Source organism: Macaca thibetana, chromosome 3 (assembly GCF_024542745.1).
Source record: "Macaca thibetana thibetana isolate TM-01 chromosome 3, ASM2454274v1, whole genome shotgun sequence".
NCBI classification, from domain to species: domain Eukaryota; kingdom Metazoa; phylum Chordata; class Mammalia; order Primates; family Cercopithecidae; genus Macaca; species Macaca thibetana.
In genome coordinates, this window is record NC_065580.1 from 20,220,915 (window position 1) to 20,237,962 (window position 17,048).

At 43.9% G+C, this 17,048-nt stretch overlaps 1 protein-coding gene across 5 annotated transcripts in view; it reads left to right on the plus strand.

The window, feature by feature from the left end:
• The window catches only part of ATP6V0A4 (ATPase H+ transporting V0 subunit a4), a 92,610-nt gene that overhangs the window by 24,669 nt on the left and 50,893 nt on the right, over positions 1–17,048 (plus strand). For all 5 annotated transcript variants that reach the window (XM_050785003.1, XM_050785001.1, XM_050785004.1 and 2 more), the window contains 6 exons: positions 1,860–1,993; positions 3,828–3,906; positions 4,200–4,294; positions 10,569–10,694; positions 11,159–11,253; positions 13,731–13,857. In XM_050785003.1, the coding sequence (XP_050640960.1) occupies positions 1,877–1,993; positions 3,828–3,906; positions 4,200–4,294; positions 10,569–10,694; positions 11,159–11,253; positions 13,731–13,857 (639 nt within the window). In that variant the 5' untranslated portion in view covers positions 1,860–1,876. The remainder of the gene's footprint in view (positions 1–1,859; positions 1,994–3,827; positions 3,907–4,199; positions 4,295–10,568; positions 10,695–11,158; positions 11,254–13,730; positions 13,858–17,048) is intronic.

Genomic DNA, 17,048 nt, shown 5'->3' on the forward strand with positions numbered 1-17,048 from the left:
CACACAGTAGATACTCTGTACGTGATAAAATTAAATCTACTCTGCAGGTGTGGAAGTTCTTCCAGAAGGTTGACCTGGGGGGAAACAGTGTGGTTTGGCAGCAGCAGGGCCATCGGGAGGATCTTTGGGAATAGCTTCTGTGCCCTCCTCCTCCCCTTGGCTCTCATGCGGCCTTCAATTTCACCATTGGAAAGAGGTTCACTTTCTTCTAACCCCCGGGAGGTGTCCTTCCCTGCCACCTGTTCTAAGTGTCACTAAAGGCAGTTCAATGGGCAGCATAACTGGATGGTCTACTAAGGAACAGAGAAATGTTCAGGACTGGCAAACTGCCCCACCCTAGAGTTTGCAATGCATTGATCGCTGCTGGGAGGCCTCTGATGACCAGGGCCCCGTTCCCTGGCTGTGTATGCTCTGTGCGGGCTGGTGATGATGGCTTCAAGATCATCTCCCAGTTTCACGGTTAAACTTCGGACATGCATCTGTTGAGTATGGTGGATGTTTTAATCTATTTCAGTCTAGATGTTTGAGATTCCCCTTTCAGGAGTGTGAGTCTTAGTCTTTTTTTTTAATCAGCAGTGTCAATACACACTTATGACTGTATGGTGGAACTGTGTCTTGCAGGTCAGTTTTGGCTAACCAAACTCACACCATTCCCCTGCCCCACTTACCCATGGGCATCCTTCTTCCATATACAGGACGTACGGATTTATTTTATTCCTGCTGACTGCACAGGGCTCTGTTATATCACAGTTTAATCATTTCCCTTTTGATGGATATCTAGGTTACAGCCATTTACTATAATTATTACATACAATGCTATAAGAACTGTTTTTGTTCCTCTGTTTCTCCATACATATCCAGGTCTGTCTGGATAAACAGCAGTGGACATCTTGATTTGTGGGTATGAGGGATATAAGATTTGATAGACATTGATAAATTGCTCTCTGAAAAAGCTACAAAGAATTTACACATTAACATTGGATATACCCAACGGGCATATGGATTACCAAACCTCGTTCTGATGACAAAAACTATTTTTCCTGACTAGGAAAATTGAGGACAAAGTATTCTGGAATCCAGAGTTGGTTGTGATACCCAGGACTGAGTTCCGGAGTGACACTCTAGTGCATGAAAGGGCCTGTTTTCTCATACCATCCACAACTTGAGTCTTTAGTCATATTTTAAAATATTTTGCCAGCTGAGAGCAGTGGCTCATGCCTGTATCCCAGCACTTTGGGAGACCAGAGTGGGAGGATCACTTGAGTCCAGGAGTTCAATACCAGCCTGGGCAACACAGCAAGACTCCATCTCAACAAAAAAATAAAAAAAACCAGCCAGGTGTGGTGGTGCACACCTGTAGTCCCAGCTACATAGGAGGCTGAGGCAGGAGGATCTCTTGAGCCCAGGAGATTGAGGCTGCAGTGAGTCGTGTTTGTGCCACTGCACTCTAGCCTGAATGACAGAGCAAGATTCTGTCTCAAAAATAAAGTATAATATTTTGCCAGTCTGATGGAGGGTATAAAGTGCTATCTTGTTTTTGTTTATATTTTTAGAATCAGGATAGCCGGGCATCCTGGTACACACCTGTAGTCCCAGCTATTCAGGAAGCTGAGATGGGTGGATTACTTGAGCCTAGGAGGTTGAGGCTGCAGTGAGCCAAAATTGGACCACTGCATTCCAGCCCGGAGCAACAGAGTGAGACCTCGTTTCAAAAAAAAAAAAAAAGTCTCCTGAAATCAGGAGTGATTCCTAATGCATTTTTTCCCTGTTAGATTTTAATTTAACTTAAAAATTTCATCCTAATGTTTTCACACATTTATTACCTTAAATACTAATCTCTTTTTCTTTTTCTCCTGTAGACCGAAGCTGGGCCAAGATGGCGTCTGTGTTTCGAAGCGAGGAGATGTGTTTGTCACAACTGTTTCTCCAGGTGGAAGCTGCATATTGCTGTGTGGCTGAGCTCGGAGAGCTTGGATTGGTTCAGTTCAAAGATGTAGGTACTACATTCTTTGGAGATAAGAGGAAGGCAGGGGTGGGAGTAGATAACTCTTGCAGAGCACTTCTTTATGGTGAACAATAACCATTTTGTAGGGAGAGGAGCCGTGAGCTGGAATCGACGAAATTCTGTAGTTTCAGTGCTTCTGGCTAGGATTTGTCATGACCAGGCAGGTCATTCAAGAGCATGTTCTCCCTCCCTCCATGCAGTCTCCTCTATAGGAATGTCTTGAAGCTCTAATGCAATCACTACATGTTAGATGTCATTGAATTTTTTTTCTCTTGTGTAGCGTCTTCAAACATTGTATATAGCCAATGGGCATGTAGGTTACCAAACCTTGTTCTGACCATAAAAACTATTTTTCCTGACTAGACAGGCTGAGGACAAAGTATTTTGGATTCCAGAGTTGGTTGTAATACCCGGAATTGAGTTCCGGAGTGATATTCTACAGTTAGACCGTCTTGAGTATGACAATGGGGTATAATTTCCCAGGGGCAGTTTAGACCCTCATCAAGCTCTTAGTCTATTTAGAAAACCAGCCCTCCTTTACTTCTTCACTAAGGTCAGGGTCAGAGCTAAGCTCCTGCGGGGAAGGATCACATCGTGTTCTTCACATCCCTAGTTCTTCACACAGGACCTCATATGAGGCAGGTCCTCAATAACATTTATTGAGCTGAGCTGACAGTAGAAGTTTTGTTGATGACTGTGATATGTTACATGGAGCTGTGCAGTCTTCAAGGTCTGGTCGTTTTTATGGCCGCATTGAGGATTTTGAGGCTCATTTGGATAGCCAAGGCAGAGAAATAAGGTAAACTTAGATGAGGGTGGACTTCCTTCCTTCTTTCTTTTCTTTTCCTTTCTTTTTTCTTTACCTTTCTTTTCTTTTTTGAGGCAGATATATTATTTGAAAATACTTTCTCCCATGCTGTGGGTTTTTCCACTTTCTATTAAGAAAATGAAAGGACGCTATTAAGTATCCTTTGATGCACAAAAGCTTTAAATTTTGATTAAGTCAATTTTTTTTTTTTTTGAGACAGGGTCTCGCTGTGTAACCCAGGCTGGAGTGCTGTGGCACAATCGTGGCTCACTGTAGCCTCGACCTCCCAGGCTCAAGCCATCCTTCTACCTCAGCCCCCTGAGTAGCTGGGACTATAAGTGCACGCCACCATGTTTGGTTAATTTTGTAATTTTTTGTAGAGACAAGGTCTCAAGTGATCCACCAGCCTCGACCTCCCAAAGTGTTGGGATTACAGGCCTGAGCCACTGCACCTGGCCAGGACTTTGTTTCTTTTAGAAACGGGAGGGTGAAAGTTGAAGCATTTGGGGGATTGAGTATAAGAACACCAAGGTATGTTTTGCCTGTAACTGGCCTGTCTTGTGCCTGGAAGCATCTATTCCTAAGAGAATTCCAGCAACATTCTCTAGTACTAAAAAGATAAAATAACCAAAAGGGGGCTTGGCACAGTGGCTCACGCCTGTAACCCCAGCACTTTGGGAGGCTGAGGTGGGCAGATCACCTTAGGTCAGAAGCTCAAGACCAGCCTGGCCAACATGGTGAAGCCCCATCAATTTTGTACTACAAATACAAAAATTAGTAGTCGGTCATGGTAATGGGTGCCTGTAATCCCAGCTACTCGGGAGGCTGAGGCAGAAGAATTACTTGAACCCAGGAGGCGGAGGTTGCAGTGAGCTGAGACTGCACCATTGCCCTCCTTGTCACCTGGGTGACAAGATTGAAACTCAAAAAGCAAAAACAAAAACAAAAAAAAACCCAAAAGGAATCTATTGGCAACTGTTGCTACTAATGTGTGTCTTGTGATTCCTCCCCCAGTTAAATATGAATGTGAACAGCTTTCAAAGGAAATTTGTGAATGAAGTCAGAAGGTGTGAATCACTGGAGAGAATCCTCCGTAAGCCAATTTTTTTTTTTGCTTACTGTTCAAATGTGAACTGGCAAGGGGGTCAATAGTTTGCAGGACTTAATTAACGAATGTGTCCCTGTTTGCAATACTTTTTGAGGTGGTCCCAGAGGCCCACCTGGAGGGAATGGGGGAGGTAGGGGTGGGATCCAGGTGCTGTGGCAGCTCCTAGGACGATTCAGGTAGCTGAGCTGAGTGAAAGGCACACGCCTGGCTTGACCTCATTTCTTAGTTACGAGAAAACACAATCACCTTGGCGTTTCTGGTGGGTTTTCATTCTTCAGGTTTTCTGGAAGACGAGATGCAAAATGAGATTGCAGTTCAGTTGCCTGAGAAAAGCCCACTGACCCCGCTCCCACGGGAAATGATTACCCTGGAGGTAAGTTCTCCATTTTGCTGGCCTCCCCAGGTAAGGACAGTAATGAAGCCTGTCTCCTTGAAGGCCCTGAGAGCCACTTGCAGGTCCCGTACCTGGTTGCTGAAGGCAGGGAGACAGGCTTGCATGGTCGTCTCCTTCTCCGAGTTACAGCCCCAGGAAAATCCCGGTGTGCAGTTTTTAGAGCCACACCTGCTGATCTGGAGACAGCTGTTTTCCTTTCTCAGCATAGCCCTAGGGAAGCTTAGCCTACTTGGAGGAGTTGATTGCTCTTGTGGGCCTTTGATTCTTACAGGCAGCCAGTCTTGTCTGCGGGGTGCCACTGAATGGGCTGAGTGTGGGTATAAGGGGATGTTTTCTAATTCTCTGTCTGGTGGGAAGCAAATGAGTTGGATCCACTCTAGATGGAGGCTGCTTCTCTGACTGGCTTCTGTAGGTAAACTGGCAGAAGACTGCAGTTTTCAAGCACATTTCAGCTGATGGGACTCTCCCTCTTTCCTTCTCTATTTCCTTCCCCTTCTGTCTTTTATAAAAAACACTGAATACTGGCTGGGTGCAGTAGCTCACCCCTGTAATACCACCACTTTGGGAGGCCGAGGCAGGCGGATCACGAGGTCAGGAGTTTGAGACCAGCCTGGCCAACATGGTGAAACCCTGTCTCTACTAAATATACAAAAATTAGCCGGGGGTGGTGGTACATGCCTGTAATCCCAGCTACTTGGGAGGTTGAGGCACGAGAATTGCTTGAATCCGGGATGCAGAGGTGGCAGTGAGCTGAGACTGTGCCACTGTACTCCAGCCTGGGCGGCAGAGCGAGACTCCATCTCAAAAACAAACAAACAAAAAACAAAAAAAACCCCACTGAATATCTGCCACGTGCAAGGTACCTTAGAGAGAAATAAACATGACGCTGCCCTCCAAAGGCTTATAGAGCAGATGGTGGGGACAGGGATGAGGGGCAGGGCTGGGAGAGGAAGTAAGGAGGTAGGCAGAGCCAGACCATGGAGGACCCTGGGGAACTTAATTGAAAAAGCAGGTATTTCATCTTTGGTGGTGGAACGGCTCATCCGGGGCGTGGGCAGGTAGGCAAATCTTCACCGAGCTGAGCCTTTTCTCTGGCTGGTTTTTATTTTTGTTTTTTAAGATAACTTCAAATTCTTGAAAATTTGAAAGCCATCAGTGGTATAAATCTTGACACTCACATATTAGATTGTCAAATATTCTAGAAAATATTTTGGACCTTATCATGTTTTTTTGAGATGGAGTCTTGCTCTGTTGCCTAGGCTGGAGTGCAGTGGTGTGATCTCGGCTCACTGCAACCTCTGCCTCCTGGGCTCAAGCGATTCTCCTGCCTCAGCCTCCCGAGTAGCTGGGGTTACAGGTATGCGCCACCATGCCCAGCTAATTTTTGTATTTTTAGTAGAGAGGGGGTTTCACCATGTTGTCCAGGCTGGTTTTGAACTCCTGACCTCAGGTGATCCACCCGCCTCGGCCTCCCAAAGTGCTGGGATTACAGGCGTGAGCCACCTCACCTGGCCTGTTTATTGATTTTTTTACTGTATTACAAATTAAAATGGAAAAGTATGTAAAATATTTATGTGTTAATTCACTTGAAAATAACAATAATGTCTCATTACATGCTAACATTTTTAAACTGAAAAATGAAATGTGTTTTTTTTAAAAAAAAACACTTTCATGAGAAGGGTGGTATTGTTTGTGAATTTTTGAAGTGCTTGGCTAATAGAAGACAGCTGGTTTCTCACACCTGCTTCTACTTTAAATCTGTTGGTGATGTGCTGTTTTTATTGAAGTAGAGGAAGATAATCCAGCCTTACACAGATAAGTAGTGGGAAAAAGGAGGAATATTTTAATAGCCTTTTCAAATAATTGTGGATATTCTTTTTTGATATTACACTGAAACTTGACAAGCATAGAGCCTGTCTTGATTTTGTTAAACAGGTAACATGTGCTGCTTTTGTTTTCAAACTGAGTTGGCTGTAGTACCTTAAAAAAGTAATTCATCCAACTGGGTTTAGTTTTGGCTGACTTCAACCATGCCAAGGCACACACATTTTCAAGTTTCACCATCTTAAGTTTAAAAGATTCAATTTTGACTGATATTAATAAGCTTTTCTGGGTGGGGAGAGCTAACATTTGAGTGGATAGCCCTTTTTATTTTGTTGTGAAATTTATTGTTTTGGGCTATATTGTTTATCTTTTATCTCTTTGGTAAGGGTGTCTCTTAGATGGATTTAAAAAATATATAGTGGCTCACACCTGTAATCCCAGCACTTTGGGAAGCCAAGGCGGGTGTATTGCTTGAGGTCAGGAGTTCAAGACCAGCCTGACTAACATCGTGAAACCCCATCTCTATTGAAAATACAAAAATATTAGCCAGGTGTGGTGGTGCATGCCTGTAATCCCAGCTACTCCAGAGGCTGAGGCAGGAGAATTGTTTGAACCCAGGAGGGGGAGGTTGCAGGGAACCGAGATCACACTACTGCACTCCAGCCTGGGTGACAGAGCGAGACTGTGTCTCAAAAAAAAACACACAAAAAAAACAGCATGATATTTTAAGGTGTTAAAGCTCTACATTCATAAATTTGTGGGAACAGATAAGGGGCAATCAGATGTGTGCACAAGTCTTTCCTTAGTGTTTTTCTTCTGAATGTTATTTGCTGTAAAAAGGAAATTAAAACAGCACCAGGGCTGGGCGATGCCTGTAATCCCAACACTTTGGGAGGCCAAGGCAGGAGGATTGCTTGAGCTCAGGAGTTTGAGACCAGTCTGCCCAACATAATGAGACTCTGTCTCCACAAGAAAATGAAAAAAATCAGCTGGGTGTGGTGGTGTGCACCCGTGGTCCCAGCTACGTGGGAGGCTGAGGCAAGAGAATGGCTACCAGAAGGTCAAGGCTGCAGTAAGCTGTGTTCACACCACTGTACCCTAGCCTGGGCGACAGAGTGAGACCCTCTCTCAAAAAAAACAAAAACAAAACCCACCAGCATAAAAGTAGAAGAGTAATATATTTTACCATTCATTGCTCACTGGGATTGATTTGTTGATTGATTGATTTGACTAATCCTGCAGTTAGCTATGTTGCCCCAACATTGCTAGAGAGTCGAATCCTTTGGCAAGAGGACACCAATGGCTCTGGGCCCCTGCCTTGTCCAGTTTCTAAAGAGGCTTTTATAACAGTCCTAGAGGAAATACTAATTCAGGGGGGAGGAAAAAAACCAGCATCCCAGCAGAAATTGCCCTGACTTTTCCTTGTTTTCAGGCTTTATTCTCATGCAGCTATACTTTTATATAATTATATATCCGTTGTGTATGGTAATGGCAGAATTATTTTTATGGCATCATTAAGTGGATAGAGGAAATGATTGGGAAATGAAGATTTACTTTTCCCCCCAACTTTGTGTCATTATATTCAGTATTCAAAATTCAAGGTAATGGCTGTCTCCGAGAGGGGTGGGAATGGAGTGAAACTGAAGCTGGATGATGGGTGGATGAGATTCTCTCTGCTTCTCTGTGTTTGAAATTTTCCATAGTAATTCAATTTTATGTGATACTAAGCATTTCAGGGAGAGCTAACATTTACAGGATTATCATTTATTGTTTTAAAAAAATCTGTTTGTGCCAGGCGCAGTGACTCATGGCTGTAATCCCAGCACTTTGGGAGGCTGAGGTGGGTGGATCACTTGAGGTCAGGAGATTGAGACTAGCCTGGCCAATATGGTGAAACCCTGTCTCTACTAAAAATACAAAAAAAATTAGCCGGGCCTGGTGGCGCGCACCTGTAATCCCAGCTACTTGGGAGGCTGAGGAAAGAATCGCTTGAACCCGAGAGGTGGAGGTTGCAGTGAGCCAAGATTGTGCCACTGCACTCCAGCCTGGGTGACAGAGTGAGACTTTGTCTTAAAAACAAAACCAAAAAACAAAAGCAACTCTGTTAACAGTGTCTTTTAGATGGATTGAAAACTAGCATGATAATCTCTTCTTTAATAGGTGACCTTAATCCATTTCCATTTATTGTGATTTCTGATTCACTGGCTTTTTTGGTTATTATTTGTTTTGTTTTTTACTTCGCTTCCCTTTCCTGTCTTTCTGTAATACCTGCCAACCCTTCCCCACTACCCCTTCGTGTGCAAGCTGTAGATGACAGTTATATTTAACACTTCAAGACACATATTCACTAAATTTTTCTCATAATATTTGCTACTGGTTCAATTATCACCCCTTTGTGGATATACGTCCTTCTAGAGTTTCACACCTGTGTGTTTCAGTGTGAATTTGTTATTGCTTTTGTTAAACATTAAATTGAATTAGTAGGTGTTTTTTTTTTTTTTTTTTTGAGACATAGTCTCGCTCTGTTGCCCAGGCTGGAATGCAGTGGCGCCATCTCGGCTCACTGCAAGCTCCGCCTCTCGGGTTCACGCCATTCTCCTGCCTCAGCCTCCCAAGTAGCTGGGACTACAGGCGCCCGCCACCACGCCTGGCTAATTTTTTGTGTTTTTAGTAGAGATGGGGTTTCACTGTGTTAGTCAGGATGATCTCGATCTCCTGACCTCGTAATCTGCCCACCTCAGCCTCCCAAAGTGTTGGGATTACAGGCGTGAGCCACTGTGCCTGGCTAAATTAGTAGAATTTTTATAAAACATGTAAGGTATAAAAAGTAAGGATCAGCACACACCATGTGTCTGTTGTCCTGTGTAAGATAACGGTACCCATAGGGACATTCATAAAAACCTGTGTGCCCCTCCTCACCCCTCCTCCATCTCCTTTCCCCTCTTCCCTTCCAGATCATCATTATCCTCACTTTTGTATTTTTCTTTATTTCTTCATAGTTTTATTACGTATTTATTTTTCTAAATAACATGATATAGCTTTACATGTTAAAAATTTTTATCTAAATTGAACTATATTGTTTATTCTGCAACTTGCTATTTCATCATTTCATATATATATTACATACATATACATATATACATACGTGTGTGTGTGTGTGTGTATATATTTTTTTTTCTTTTTTTTTTCTTTGAGACAGAGTCTAAAAAAAAGCTTCGTCACCCAGGTAGGAGTACAGTGGTACGATCTCTGCTTGCTATAACCTCCGCCTCCTGGGTTCATGCTATTCTCCTGCCTCAGCCTCCCGAGTAGCTGGGAATACAGGCATGTGCCACCATGCCCGGCTAATTTCTGTATTTTTAGTAGAAACAGGGTTCACCATGTTGGCCAGGCTGGTCTTGAACTTCTGACCTCAAGCAATTCACTTGCCTCAGCCTCCCAAAGCACTGGGATTACAGGCTGAGCCACCGTGCCTGACCCATCATTTTCTATTTTAAGACTCCACATTGTTTCATGTTTCTGAAGTTATTTTTATTGTTATTTATTTTTTTGAAATGGAGTCTTGCTCTGTCACCCAGGCTAGAGTGCAGTGGCATGATCTCGGCTCACCACAGCTTCTGCCTCCTGGGTTCAAGCAACTCTCCTGCCTCGGCCTTCTGAGTAGCTAGGATTACAGGCACGCGCCACCATCCCTGGCTAATTTTTCTATTTTTAGTAGAGATAGGGTTTCTCTCTCTCTTTTTTTTTTTTTTTTGGTGAGACCAAGTCTCGCTGTGTCGCCCAGGCTGGAGTGCAGTGGCGTAATCTCGGCTCACTGCAACCTCCGCCTCCCGGGTTCACGCCATTCTCCTGCCTCAGCCTCCCGAGTAGCTGGGACCACAGGCGCCCGCCACCATGCCCGGCTAATTTTTTGTATTTTTAGTAGAGACGGGGTTTCACCATGTTAGCCAGGATGGTCTCGATCTCTTGACCTTGTGATCCGCCCACCTCGGGCTCCCAAAGTGCTGGGATTACAGGCGTGAGCCACCGCGCCTGGCAGAGATGGAGTTTCACCACGTTAACCAGGCTGGTCTTGAATGCTTGACCTCAAGTGATCTGCACATCTTGGCCTCCCAAAGTGCTGGGATTACAGGCGTGAGCCACTGCACCCAGCCTGGTCTAGTGTTTCAAATGAGAGGCAAGATTTGCTAAAATGTCTTGACTTCTCCATGAAGTGGCCATCCACTCCTCCAAGTACTTCCTAATCCTTTCATTTGGTGATGGAACTTTTAAGAGAGTGTGCACGTGTGTGTGTGTGTGTGTGTGTGTATTAGGGTCTACAATCATGTGCTGATTCCTTTGATTTTTTTTTAGTCGTGTTGTGGGTAATGTATTTCAGGAGTGTCATAGCACTTTCTGTCGGCTTACCTTCTTTTTCCTTCCTGCATAGACTGTTCTAGAAAAACTGGAAGGAGAGTTACAGGAAGCCAACCAGAACCAGCAGGCCTTGAAAAAAAGCTTCCTAGAACTGACGGAACTGAAATATCTCCTGAAGAAAACCCAGGACTTCTTTGAGGTGGTCACGTGGGAATGATTTACTAAAGGGCCCGTTCCTCAGAACCTCAAATTTCCATTTCGGAAACTGGCTGGCCTGGGATCTGAGTAAATCACTCTGTTTCTGTTCCATGGCTGGGCTATTGGTGAGGGCGGGGGAGTATTTTGGGTGGAATAATTGTAGTGCTGGTTGAATTGAAGGGAAAAATATTATGGTGCTAAGTCAAATGTATGTGCTGAAAATGGCTCAGGCAGAAAGAGAAGTCAGAACCAAGCACAGCAGTTGGTTTGAGAAGTTTTAGGGTTTTGGTAGGAAGAGACCAGGGAAGCTTTTTGATCTGGCCCGGAGCACTCTGTTTTCTGACTTCTGTTAACTTTTTGTGGAAAATTAAAGCTTCACTAAAACCAGAGAAAATCTTGAGGTGTGGGTGCCTTTTGAGTTTCCTACATATATTTAAATGAAAATCATAGTGCTTTGACTTTCAGACGGAAACCAATTTAGCTGATGATTTCTTTACTGAAGACACTTCTGGCCTCCTGGAGTTGAAAGCGGTGCCTGCACATATGACCGGAAAGTTGGGGTTAGTGTAACTCTTCTGTGTAGGTGGGTTCCTGGTCCTGGCGTGTGATTTCTGAGTGAGTGAATGAACAGGTGAACAAATAGCCACTGGAATGGTGACTGTTTCCCATGGATACAAAGCCTCTGCCGGGGATAGACCCATGTGTAACTTACTAGGTTGGTGGAGTTGGAAGTGGTGTCAGCTTCTTGTTAGTGGCGACACTAACCTCCTTGAGCCTGAAGACTGCAATGATTATATTGCTCCCCCATGGGAAGCTGTGGGGATCATTGTTCAGATGGGTTATCACAGCTCTTCCCTGGCGTTGGAACAAGGCTATGGGGACATGTGTTTTTCCTTTCTCTTTAGAGTACTATTTTGGGGGCTGGGCGTGCTGGTTCACACCTGTAATCCCAGCACTATGGGAGGCTGAGGTGGGTGGATCACTTGAGGTCAGGAGTTTGAAACCAGCCTGGCCAACATAGTGAAACCCCCCATCTCTACTAAAAATACAAAATTAGCTGGGCATGCTTGCACACGCCTGTAATACCAGTTACTGAGGAAGTTGAGGCAGGAGAATTGCTTGACCCCTGGAGGCAGAGGTTGCAGTGAGCCAAGATCGTGCCACTGCACTCCAGCCTCAGCAACAGAGCAAGACTCCAGCTCAAAAAAATAAAATAAAATATTACTTTGATAATAAAATGCATTTGGAGTTTGAATTTTTTTTTTTTAATTTTTATTTTTTGAGATGGAGTCTCGCTCTGTCGCCCAGGCTGGAGTGCAGTGATGTGATCTCGGCTCACTGCAAGCTCTGCCTCCCAGGTTCACACCATTCTCCTGTCTCAGCCTCCTGAGTAGCTGGGACTACAGGCGCATGCCACCACACCTGGCTAATTTTTTTTTGTTTTTAGTAGAGACGGGGTTTCACCGTATTAGGCAGCATGGTCTCGATTTCCTGACCTTGTGATCCGCCCGCCTTGGCCTCCCAAAGTGCTGGGATTACAGGTGTGAGCCGCCGCACCTAGCCTGAATTTTTATTTGTATTTTTTTTGACATGGGGTCTCGCTCTGTTGCCCAGGCTGGAGTGCAAAGGTGCAATCATAGCTCACTGCAGCCTTGACCTCCCAGCCTCAAGTAATCTTCCTACCTCTGCCTTGCGAGTAGCTGGACCACAGGCATGCGCCATGATGCCAGGCTAACTTTAAAAAAAAATTTTAATAAAGACGAGACCTCGCTGTGTTGCCCGGGATACATTTTTAAATGTAATTAGAAATGGGGGCCAGATGTGGTGGCTCATGCCTGTAATCCCAACACTTTGGGAAGCTGAGGCAGGAGGATCACTTGAGGCCAGGAGTTTGAGACCAGCCTGGGCACTGTCTACAAAAAAGTTTTTTAATAAAAAAAAAAAAAAAGAAATGGGATAGTTATGCAATCAAGTTATTTCCAAGAAGCAGTAATATGATGTGTTATAGCCATGAAAATAATGTGGCGATTCAAAGTGGTAGGATTTTGTTCAGTGCCTAAGTGAAATTGATGCATTTTAAAGCATTTCTGAAAGTTGTGAGTTTGGGATTTATGAATTTTTTATTCAATATGTATTTGGGGGCCTGATATTTGAGGCACCAGGCATTGAATTTGAAATAAAAATAAAAATATTTATTGGAAATATTTGATCAGAAGGTAGTACAGGATCAATGTACATTTAAAGTAATAAGCCAGTGAAAGTCACTGGTTAACATGAAAAGTTCAGGTCAGCAGTTATCTACATCCTTGGATAATGGAAAAAACAGATAAAAATAGACATCAATATATGTTTCCCTCTTAGTATTAAAATATTTTTGGAAAAACACATAGAGACCACTGTTGAATATTTGCTACCATTAGCTACAATGCTATGATGAATGGTCTATCGTATTCTTTTCTTTTCTTTTTTTTTTTTGAGACTGAGTTTCACTCTTTTGCCCAGGCTGGAGTGCAATGGTGTGATCTTGGCTCACTGCAGCCTCCGCCTCCCAGGTTCAAGTGATTTTCCTGCCTCAGCCTCCTGAGTAGCTGGGATCACAGGTGCGCGCCACCATGTGTGGCTAATTTTGTATTTTCAGTGGAGATGAGGTTTCACCATGTTAGCCAGGCTGTTCTCGAACTCCTGGCCTCAGGTGATCTGCCCACCTTGGCCTCCCAAAATGCTGGGATTACAGGTATGAGCCTCTGCGCCCGGCCAGTCTATCATATTCTTAATTGCAGTTAGTGACAATATAGTATTGGAATGATTAAGAAAACTTCAAGATATCAAAAAACCAGGAGGTCAGAGGGACTTAGGGCAAGTCGGGGCTGGATGCGGGCTGGCCTTGGGACCCCTGTCGGTAGAGCTGTGTCTGGGTTCCTCCTGCTCATAGAGTGAATGGCCCTTCCTTTCATGGTGTGTCTTCATATCCTGCAGGGCCTTCTCTCTGCACCCCAATCCCTGTACCTCAGGAATGTCTTCCCTTCTGGCTGCCTAGGTTCATAGCTGGTGTGATCAACAGGGAGAGGATGGCTTCCTTTGAGCGGCTGCTGTGGCGAATTTGCCGAGGAAACGTGTACTTGAAGTTCAGTGAGATGGACGCCCCTCTGGAGGATCCTGTCACGGTGGGAACCTCAGGCTGCGAGAACTTTCTCTGAGACTTCCCATAGCCCTCACCAGAAGCGCTTCATTCTCCCAAAACACGGGGGGTCTTTAGTTTGATGAGACTAATATCTGTTTCCTTTCTTTCTCCTTTTTTTCCTTCCCTTTTACTTTGTTCCTTTTTAAAAAATATATATTTGAAAGGTCAGTTCAAGGGCTGATTCTTATCAATACCTCATAATTGGTTCATTCTTCCCAGAGACATAGCTATACTTTTCTCTAGAACTTAGTTATGCGAGTACTATCCTAGGCGGCAGCTGTGTCTTAAAGAACTGAGAACTGATTGAAGTCAGCTTCTCAAGCTTCAGTGTGCACGTGAGCATAGAGATCACCTGGGGATCTTGTTAAAATGCAAATTCCAGACCAGGCATGGTGGCTCATGCCTGTAATCCCAGCACTTTGGGAGGCCAAGGTGGGAGGATTGTTTGAGGTCAGCAGGTCGAGACCAGCCTGGGCAACATAGCAAGACAACAGCTCTACAAAAAATAAAAAAAAGGTAACCAGATGTGGTGGCACACGCCGGTAGTCCCAGCTACTTAGTAAGCTGAGGTGGGATGACAGATTGAACCCAGGAGGTCAAGGCTGCAATGAGCTATGATCACGCCACTGCACTCCAGCCTGGGAAACAGAGTGAGACCCTGTCTCAAAAAAAAAAAGAAAAAAAGGCTGGACACGTTCGCCCATGCCTGTAATCCCAGCACTTTGGGATCCCAAGGTGGGCGGATCACCTGAGGTCAGGAGTTTGAGACCATCCTGGCCAACATGGTGAAACCCCATCTCTACAAAAAATATTAAAATTAGCCAGGCACGGTGGTGCACACCTGTAGTCCCAGCTACTTGCGAGGCTGAGGCAGGAGAATCGCTGGTACCCCACAGGTGGAGGTTGCAGTGAGCTAAGATTGCGCCACTGTACTCCAGCCTGGGCGACAGAGCAAGACTCCCTCAAAAAAAAAAAAGATTCTGAGTCGGTGGGTCTGTGTGGGGCTTGAGACTCTGCAGTTCTTACAACTCCCAGAGAATGCTGATGATATATTTGCCAATACATCCCACACTTCAAACAACAAGGCTTTGAGGGGGCTCAGCCCTGAGTGCTATACAGTTGTTGCTGTGAATTCAGTCAGATATTGCTGTCTCACCTTCCAGTTCGTATTTAATCCACTTACTCTTTAATCCCAAGAAGCTAGGCTTATTTCTAAGCGTCTATAATCTTTTTCAAATTAGAAGCTAAAAAAATTAATTGTAATAAAAAAACAAAATTCATTTTGATGAAAAACAACTTTAAAATAAATGAAATTTAAAATAAGAAAGATTATGAAAAAAAATGAGAAACCCCGTCATCACTCTAATGTCTTCATTTGTATTTTGCCTCTTGTACTATTTTCTCTGTAGCCATAGACAGGTATAATTTTATATGATTATTGTATACACGGAAATAATTTTTTTCTCCTCTTTGTTTTGCCTAATGTGAGATCCCTCCCCATATGACTGTGCATCCCTTATAAAGATTTTTTTTTTAATTTGACATTGAATCATCACTTTTTATAATCCTGTTTTGACATATAACAGTCATGGTGGGAGAGAAAGTAAAAGCATCTGGAAAAAGATGAGCGTGGACACCAAAGGTCACCAAAGGGAAGTCATGAGATTAGAGCAGATTCCTGATTCTGGTGGATCAGGAGAAAAGAAAACTTAAGAGACTCAGAAAAGGACCAGGGTAGACTCCACGGGTAGAGAAACCTTTTGGAAATAAAGTAACGCAGCAGCTCTGAAAATCCTAAAACACCACCACCTGCTCCTGTAAGGAAATGCCAAAGACAGGATTCATTTTGATAGTGGTTTAAGGGATGCCTCATGTGTCCACTCAGTTGATGTGACATTACCTATCTGTTTTGGACACTTTATTTCTAATTTTTCTCCAGAATGTAGACACCATGATGAGCATCTTTATGCATGTGGATTTTTATTTGCTTTTGAATTACTTCCATAATAAACAAGTTCAAGGAAAATAGGATTGCTGGCTTAAAGGGTGTGGGGATTTTAATGACACCTGATGGGGCCCGACAAATGGCCTTTCAGTGACTTTTCTGATTCCAGTGCCTTGAATAGTGTGTGATGAGTCTGTTGGATTTGTCATAACTTTTCCAACAATAGGTTTTGTTTTTGTTTTGGGGGGTTTCTTTGAGACAGGGTCTCACTCTGTCATCCAGGCTGGAGTACAGTAGTATGATCATGACTCACTGCAGCCTCAACTTCCTAGGCTCAAACAACCCTCCCACCTCAGCCTCCCTGGTAGCTGGGACCGCAGGTGAGCACCACCATGCTCAGCTAATTCTTGTATTTTTTGTAGAGATGGGGTTTTACCATGTTGCCCAGGCTGGTCTTGAACCCCTGGGCTCAGGCAATCCACCCACCTTAGCCTCCCAAAGTGCTGGGATTACAGGTGTGAGCTATTGCACCCGGCCTGGGTTTTGTAATTTTACCTTTACCCTCTCAAACTAAATGAGAATGAAAGAATGCATTGTTTCGGCTCGTATTTCTTTGCTTGCAGTAAGAGTTAAACATTTGCATGTCTGCTTGTGGAAAACATCTTCCTTTCTTGTGAATTGTCCAACTTGGACTTGACAAGTGTGATCTAAGCAGCAATCTTATGGCACACAAGCAACTGTGTGAGTCAAAAAATCTGAGCAACTGTATGTATGAGTCAAAAACTGGGCATGGCTTTACCTTTGTTAAATATCAAACACCTACTCATCCCCAAAATGTCAGTGTTGTGTGTTAATTAACTCTGGTGAGCCAGTTTATCAGCCAGCTATATTCGTTTTAGGCCTTGCAATATTCTCTTCTGAATGTTTTCTTGTTTATTATCACATCTCTTAAGTGTGGGGCTTAGAGCTGAATATAAGGTCTGGCTGTGGTCCAACCAGCGTCGGGAACAGGGAGCTTGTCACCTTAAGGCTGCATCAGCCTCTGTGAGGTCTTGAATGGCCTTGCTCTCAACTGTGGGCTATGAACTTAGAGGAACTGGGAAAGTTACGGTTTCCCAGTTTTAAATTTATGAATTGTGTAAGCCTAAAAACAAGACTTTACGTTTCTCTCTGTTATGTTTTAACCAGAAAGAAACCCCCCCCCTTTTTTTTTTAACTTATTCTGATTT